This window comes from Atta colombica, unplaced genomic scaffold (genome assembly GCF_001594045.1).
Source record: "Atta colombica isolate Treedump-2 unplaced genomic scaffold, Acol1.0 scaffold10, whole genome shotgun sequence".
NCBI lineage: Eukaryota > Metazoa > Arthropoda > Insecta > Hymenoptera > Formicidae > Atta > Atta colombica.
The window spans coordinates 290,687-299,487 of record NW_017259184.1 but is presented as its reverse complement, the minus strand read 5'-3'; the positions used below and the strand labels follow the sequence as shown (position 1 = coordinate 299,487).

At 40.1% G+C, this 8,801-nt stretch overlaps 1 protein-coding gene across 1 annotated transcript; it reads left to right on the top strand.

The window, feature by feature from the left end:
* The first annotated feature begins 4,828 nt into the window (after positions 1 to 4,828).
* LOC108695146 lies at positions 4,829 to 5,603 on the top strand. The gene is made up of 2 exons (XM_018204910.1): positions 4,829 to 5,260; positions 5,355 to 5,603. Exons 1-2 carry the CDS (start codon positions 4,829 to 4,831, stop codon positions 5,601 to 5,603), a joined length of 681 nt encoding a protein of 226 aa, XP_018060399.1.
* The last annotated feature ends 3,198 nt before the right edge of the window (positions 5,604 to 8,801 follow it).

Here is an 8,801-nt window from a genome sequence, read left to right as displayed (position 1 = left end):
AATTTCCTTGCTTCTGAATCATTCCCATGGCTTTGAGGCGTTTTGAAATGACTTGTTGAGTCACTCCCAATGATCGTGCCAATTCTTCTTGATTTTGACACGAGTCTTGCTCAAGTAATGCCTCCAATTCTGCATCTTCGAAAACTTTCTCTCTTCCACTGCTATGCCGATCTTCGACATCAAAATCACTGTTCTTGAAGCGTTGAAACCACTCACGACACGTTCTTTCACTAATAGCGGCCTCACCATAAGTATTTGAGAGCATTCGATGAGCCTCAGCCGCAGATTTCTTCATATTGAAGCAAAAAATTAAAACCTCCCGCAAATGACGAGAATTTGGCTCGTAAACTGACATTTTCAATCGAGAATAACTTTATGATGCAGACACAAATCGACACTAATGTTTCTATGGGGTTATGTTGACAGATGCCCAAGTTTATTGTATGACGTCTATGATCTATTTATTTCGATCATCACTTACCGCTAAAGCCATCTATAGGAAAACGGCGGAAGCAAAGTTGCATCTAATAACAAAATCAAACTTCTTTTTGTATGTTTTTCTGAGGGCCTCTTTTTCAAAATGCTCCATGAAGATGTTGGCGATTATAGGAGAAATAGGAGAGTTTGTCGTACCTGAAGTTTGTTCATAAAGCGGGATAAGTTGTGTGGCGGGGAGTGTATGGTGCTGACAATCGGTCTGAGGGGGAATGTTCGATTTGTGTATTTTTGATAGACCGTATAGTTTTGGTGGAAGAGGATTTGCAAATTTTAATGTTGATTTGGTTTTATTGAGAATGTTGCTTTTTTTCTCAACAATCAATATCCAAATATCCATTTCACTGTAAATATAAAGTAAAACTCTCCTTCCTAGATGTTCTTGATTCTAAGAAAGCTGATGGTATCTTAGGCCATCAAATACAGAAAACCAATACACACAGATCGATATCTACATACCAAGTCACACCACCACCCAGCACAAAAACAGTCTGCAACTCACTTATACATAGAGCTTTCACTATTTCTGACAAAGAACATCTACAGACAGAACTCAATCACTTAAAATTAGCCTTACGGAAGAACGGTCACAAAAAAGACATAATCAAAACAATCAATAAATATACAAACAAGACAATAGTCTCTGACACACAATCAGACGAAAGGATCCTATCCATTCTCCCATAAGGAATAACAAAAGGATAACAAATCAAATTCGTAGGATATTAAACAAATATAATATCCGAATTATCTTTAAACCATCCAAAAAGGAAATCTTAAGAAATCCTAAAAATGAAAGACCTCCATTCAGCTCCGCAGGAGTATATAAAATACCTTGTTCTTACGGACAAATATAGTGGATCGTTTGATAAGTTTGGTAAATTTCCATAATGGCACTACAATCCATTTGATGACGCGACATCTCGAAAGATCCACTCTTCGAACCTCTTCAAGCCAAATTTCAGCCAGAAAGGACGCATAGTTCACGTTTGGTAGTCATTTGAAGTAGGCTGTCTCAAAGTCTGCAAAATACTCACTGACGGCGACAATGACTTCCTCATTTGACGAGAATTTCTTCCCACCGAGCCAAGTTTGGGAACAGGAAGAAGTCACACGGGGCCAAATCTGGAGAGGGTGGATGAGGAATCAATTCATAGCCCAATTCGTAATTTTGTCATTGCAACAGTCGACTTGTGGGACGGCGCTTTGTCTTGATGGAAGAGCACTTTTTTGCGCGCCAATCTCGCTTCAATAGCTAACATTACATACTTTCCAAGAAAGTATAGAGAAGCTATAGAGGTACAAAAACACTCTAACAAATTAGATAATGGCTACAATAGAGATAATGGCTACAACATAAAATATGGAAAAATCATTTTCCTGGGTAAATTAAAAATTGACCAATTTTTCCCATTTACTCCACACACTTACATTTTCTTTCTTCCTCCCACCACTCCAACAAGTAGCGTAATATAAAAAAGGAATGGCCCGGAGGAATAGCTCAGTATCAGACTGATCCTCGCTCTGATGAAATGGACTGCAAGGTTAACGAAACTTTTGGTATTCCAAAAATGGATCTGGACACGGAAGAAAACACATAATATTTATCATATTTGTTTGATTATGTATTGTTCGGTACCCCTATCGTCTACGGCGTCTAGTTATATCATCTAATCACATCGATCAATCCACGAGATATCGATTACTAAGTAATGCATGTGTCACGCGTAATCGATCGAAAAACTATCAGATTATCATGGCCGCTCTAACTCTCTCGTCGACTGCACGCGTCTCGACTCGTGGAAAGGTATTACCGCGCTACCACTAAGATCCTTTCCGTATCCATTGTAAAACACGTTCGCCCGCGTTTGAGGTCTAGTCAATAGGTTGAGGTTTAGTCAATAAAAATTTGGAAAGCAGAGAAAATCTCATTTTTCTCGACCAAGTGCTCTCGAAGTAATAATACCGCGGGAAACGCTTGGACGGTCGCGTGGTCGCGCCATTACAAATCTAACGTGAACGCCGCAAGATCGCCAACATTTCTTTGGTCCTTCGAACTGGATTCTGTCAAGTATTGGCCTCAGTGAAGTGGCGAACAGCAATTTAGCAGTCATACAAGGGTATCTCATCGAGACGGGACAAACGTCGCAGTAGCAGCAATTAATGCAAGCGTCGCACCAGCGGCAGCACACAATTCAATAAAGCAGCCGCAAGGTCTAAGCATCAGAGACGCAGCCCGGCTCATATTAATTCTCCGTCATATCCTGACGGAGAATCAACGTTTTGCAAGCGGAATTCTATCGACGGAAAACAATCCAGATGACGTGCAACGGAAGTCCCTCAACGGCGCAATATCTGCGAGAGGAACGTTTCCATCCAACAACGTTCGACTAGAAGGCATCTAGCGTCTATCGCATCTCCTCCTAAAATTAATTGCGTGCGTAATAAGGAAGACCATTGTCTTCGTTGCCAACCAAGTTCCTTTCGCCGCGTCCATTGCGTGTACGCGTTCGCATTTGCATTCAAGATGTCGACCAATCAGAAGCGACGATACTTAAGTGACAGCGCGACCATAAAGGCATCGTGTACGCGTATCAGAACTTATGTAGAATCGCCGCCATTAGCCCGTGGCTCAACTCGAAGAGCGGAAGGCGAAACTCGAGCACTATTGGGCGGAATATAACGATGTGCAATCTAGAATCATTAGATGAGTTCGAAGGCTGCGATCAAGATACTTCGAGGAAGCGTTCTATGCGTTATCCGGTAGAATCTGCGAGCTCATTTCCCCTTCGTCGACATTGCGAATCTTTTCTCCGTCCTTTTCAAGTGTTCGCGACTCAGATAGTAGTACGCACATTCGGCTGTCTAAGTTAAATTTACCGACATTTTCCGGCAAATATGATGAATGGTTCCCGTTTTTTGATACATTCAACTCGGTTATCCATTCTAACCCCTCGCTCTCAAATACGCAAAGATTTCAATATCTATGAGCATCACCGGCGACGCAAGCGCTGTAATCAGTTCATTAGAATTGTCGAACGCTAATGATGTCGCGGTCAATTCTCAGGAAGCGATATGACAATAAGCGCATGATTGTTCAAACTCACGTCAGTACCATATTCGATTTGCCGATCATGACAAGAGAAAATGCAATCGATCTCAGAAGACTCTCTGACAGCGCCATGAAACATTTGCACGCCCTTCAGGTATTGAAGCGTCCCACGATGTATTGGGATAATCTTCTTTCCCCTTCTCTAATCTCTAAACTTGATTTACTCACGTTATGCGAGTGGCGAACCTCCTTTCGGCAACGTCGCTTAAACAGTTGTTAGATTTTATTGCTCATCAATGTGCTCGAGTCTATCACAAGGGCTAGCTTCACTTCTGCAAAGAAGATCGAGGCAAAATCGCAGCCAAATGTTAAGCGATCATCGTCATGCGCGGCTACCATTAAACCTAAATGCAACTTCTGTCAAGGAGAACACGTCATTTATGATTGCAAAAACTTCATAGCACTTCCAGTATCACAAAGGGACGCGGAAATTCGCAGTCGTAAACTTTGCATCAATTGCTTGCGCTCTTCTTTTCATGCATCAAGTAAATGCATTTCCGGTCAATGCAAGGTCTGGCAGGCAAAGCACAATACACTGCTTCATATGTCCTCAACCGCGGACCCATCAACTAACAATACCGATAAGGAAGTTGCACCTGAGGCAACTCCTCCCCCCTCCGTCCTAGCGAATTATGCCTCAGAATCATTAAATAGCGAACAAGTCATGCTTTCGACTGCGGTTGTGCTCGTCTGCGATAGTGACGGCTCGCGCAGGGCGTGTCGAGTTTTGTTCGATTGCGGATCACAAGCGAACTTCGTAACCAAGAAATTTGTGGAAGCTCTTGGTTTAGAAAGCATCCATTAAATGTCTCGATCTTCGGCGTCGGTAAATGGCACGGTAATCTCGTCCAATGTGGTTAGAATCAAATTACAATCGCGACTCAATTCGTACATCGCGGCTATCGAATGCATCGTTACTGATCAGATTACTGATAAAATTCCGGCGGTTTCTTCGGCGCGGGACAAATTTAATTTTCCGCGCAACATTCGTTTAGCTGATCCACGATTTCACATATCATCAGATATTGATCTTTTAATCGGAGCTGAGTTGTTTTGGATCTGATATGCATTGGTCAAGTCAAGTTTTCAGACAAGCATCCAATTCTTCAAAAAACGCGACTGGGCTGAATTTTGGCAGGTCGTTTGAACAACACCATATCGACTGCCTCAAAGGTTCATTCGTTTCACACGTCCGTAACCAATTACAGGAATTACAGGAACATGTCAGTCTGGCAAATGGACGACATCTCCGCGCAACCGGATAATTACACAATGGAGAAAAACATTTGCGAGCGTCACTTTTTAGACAACGTATCTCAAAATTCTCAAGGTAGTAAATCAGTCAAGCTTCCAATCAAAGAGCAAATGTTAAATAACATTGGCGATTCGCGTGAGTCTGCTCTCAAACGATTGAGGGGCATCGAGAGACGTTTCAAACGCGATCTTACGTTTAAAATTCAATACGCGGCGTTTCTCGACGAATATTTATCGCTGGAACATATGCGACGCATAGAGCCACCCATTGCGGAAGAAACAATATCGTTTTATCTTCCCCACCATTGCGTCTTCACGGTCGGGCAAGCGTCGAAAATCCATATTGTATTCGACGCATCTTGCCGTAGCAGTTCCGGCGTATCATTAAATGCGCTTCTAGTGAGACCTACCGCTCAACAAGATTTGATCTTAATTTTAATGTGCTTTTTTCAATTATGTCATCACTGCTGACATCATAAAAATGTATCGGCAGATTTTAGTGCATCCGTCCCAGCAGAGAATTCTCTCCGATGATCTCTCTGCTAATGTCGATACGTACGAACTCACTACCGTCACTTACGGTACAGCTTCTGCGTCATTTCTGGCCACCAGATGCTTTAAACATTTGGCTGAGCAATACACTCATCAATTCACTCGCGGTTCAGCATGCGTCCTTTGGGATTTTTATGTCGATGACATGGTCACCGAATACAGTCGACAAATTAAAACTAATTCGCGGTGAAGCCATTCAGTTATTAAAATTAGAAGCATTCGAGTTAAGTAAATGGGCCTCGAACTGCTTTGAACTATTGGAGATAGATAATCGAGACCGTATGCCAGTCATTATCAGAGAACGCTACGGACATGTATTCTGGGCATGCAATGGAATCAGTGCCAGGATACGTTTCAATTTCTTTGCAAACTTGATACAGGAACTCATGTTGTATCAAAATGGGTCATACTTTCCGAGGTCACTAAATTGTCCTTTCCGGTCATTGTGATCGCAAAACTCATCTTGCAAGATTTATGGCAATCCAATTGGCCATCCAATGGAACGAATCCGTTCCTCAGGACATCCACACTCTTGGATTACCTTCAGAACGCAGATGAATGATTTGAATCAACTAAGAATTCTTCGATGCGTTAAACTCAATGCCCATCAATCGTGGAAGTGCACGGATTTTGTGATGCCAGCGTTCGGAGCCTGCATATACATTCGCGCCAAGCTCGGTATTAACCATCACTCCAAGTTACTGTGCTCAAAGTTACTGTCTCGTGTCGCACCGCTTAGACCGTCTCGCTATTGTGATTAGAGCTATCGGCCGCCTTACTATTGGCGCGCTTAATCAACAAGGTTAGAAAGTCTTTGGAGTTTTCGCAATGCCTGACTTATCTATGGTCGGACTCAACGATTGCATTAAACTGGGTAACCTCCCCCTCGCGGCAGTGGTCAATTTTTGTGGCGCTTAACAGAAATCAAGCGCTGGATCATGTCGCATCCTCCGACAACCCTATATATTGTCGCGAGGGTTAAACCCCTATGACATAATCAATGCTGAGAGATGGTGGAATGGCCCCGAATTTCTAAAATGGGATGAAGAACACTGGCCGCTCAGTGTCTTCCCGCGTTTAGACAATGATCTTCCCGAACAAAGGAAAATCCACGTAACCGCTTCCATTTTCCATCCTTGCATCATTAAGGACTTGCTAAACAAGTATTCTAATTTGAACAAAATATGCCGCATCATAGCGTATTGTTGTTAAGATTATCCAAGGCTCACCGGCAGCACACAGTATCTACTTTCATGTCCCCCGTTGAAACATCTATCGCTTTAAATTGTATTTGCAGAATGGTATAATAGCGAGCGAATATCAAGCACTAGCCAAGAACGAAATTGTAAACGCTTCTAGTGATATTTTATCGCTATCTCCGTTCTTAGATGAAAGCGAACTAATGCGAGTTGGCGGGAGGTTAAAAAATTCAAATCTCGCGTTCAATGCGTGCCATCCAATTCTCCTGCCACGCAAACACATATTAACTCAGCGCATTATAGAACATGAACACACATGAAAATTACACGCGGGTTTGCAAGCCACGATGGCTTTCGTGCGCCAGCGTTTTTGGCCGATCCTATCATTACGATCCACCGTACGTGGAATAATACAAAAATGTGTAATCTGTTTTAGGGCTAAATCTAATCAATCAGAGGCCTAATTTCACGTTAATTTTATGATATTTATTCATATCATGTTTTAATAAGTTTCACATTTATGATATAATAGATCTTGAATCGGTGATGAGATTATTGATTTAATTTTCATTAATCGCTCGATGTCTGCATCTCGATGAATGTCTTCCACATAACATGAGGTAAACATGCGTTACCTCAATTATCATCAATCGCAATTTGCATATAAGATATAGATTCTATAACGATCCCATGTCCAGAAATTTATACGCTGTCGATGTCAATATATTTCCTCATCAAAATACGAGGCATGTAGCGAGATTTCGAAGATGTACTAGACGATATTTGAAAAAATGCTTTGAAAAAAAAAAAACATGTACATAGATCTTACAAAAATATATAACGTATAATACGTATAAGCAAAATATTTAATAAAATTAAACGAACTTACTGTCTCTTACGCCTCATCCTGTTGAATTGGAACGTAATAGTTCGTGACTTGAGATATTTTATTTTCTCGGAAAACTTATAATTAGTAATAGCTGTCTAAACTCTGTTGAAGCTCTCTGAACGACTGATGCAGTAACGTTGCCCGGAGCTCTTCTTTTAAATAGTGTTCCCTTCCACATTTTTTTTACACCCTAAAAGGAGGATGTGTAAAAAATCTCCTGGAGGAGATTTTTTTTTATATACATTATACTTTGAAGAATAGTTGCGATATGGTTGAAGGATACCAAATTGACACACGTCATAAAAATGCACTTTAACGATATTGAATCTCTTTTATATAAAGGATCGACGCCAACGACAATAAAATCTATCTGCTTCTATTCTCTTTTTAAAAATGAATTTTGGGAAAAGAAATCAAAACATATTTAAAAAGAAATCTTATATTTTATTTTTTAAACTTGATACATTTCTTCCAGGCATTGCGACCATCAAAATATATTAAACACATTTTGTAACGCACAATTCTTAATATGTTTTTTACAGTATTAGTAATATCCAGATTACGTAAAGAATCTATATCTTCATAATCAGCATCCAGGATCTCAATGGTCAAGTCATCGCTATTGAGCATATCAGCCAGCTATTCGCATTTTTAAAATCTTTTAACGTGTACGGGAGCCTTATTGTCATCATTCTCTTCCACATCAATTACAGCCATTGCAATCAGCCGTTTCATCATGCTGTACGAAATCATCCTATCTTCCCATTGCAATCCATGATGACAAGCATTCAGCCAAAAAGCGCAATCCTTTTCGGATTTTATCAAGAAATTCCATGGCATAGGACATGTAAAAATGTTATGAGACAATGGCTCCGTTTCCCAACACTATCACTTCCTTCAAATTTCCTTCCAACGATAAATCTTTGTACAAACAATCAAATTAGAAATGCATTAAAAAAGCGTATTTTCCTTATGTCATTGTGTTTAATGATATTTCAAAGAGTTTTTAAATCGATTCCAGAGGTGACTACATATCCCTTTATTATTGAATATCACGCTTACTGAATATAAGTAGATAAAAAATGAAGACGTATTTACAATATTATTACATTAAAGATTCTTTAAATTAATGCTTTATAAATATGTAAGCTATGATGTAATTTTTTATTATTGAATGCAAAAATGGTTATATTATGACATCTCTCAACGCGATCTGAGTTTCTTTCTTAATCCGAAGAATTTGTTATGTCTATATTTTAATATTAATAAATTTTACATAAATATATAATATTAAATATAT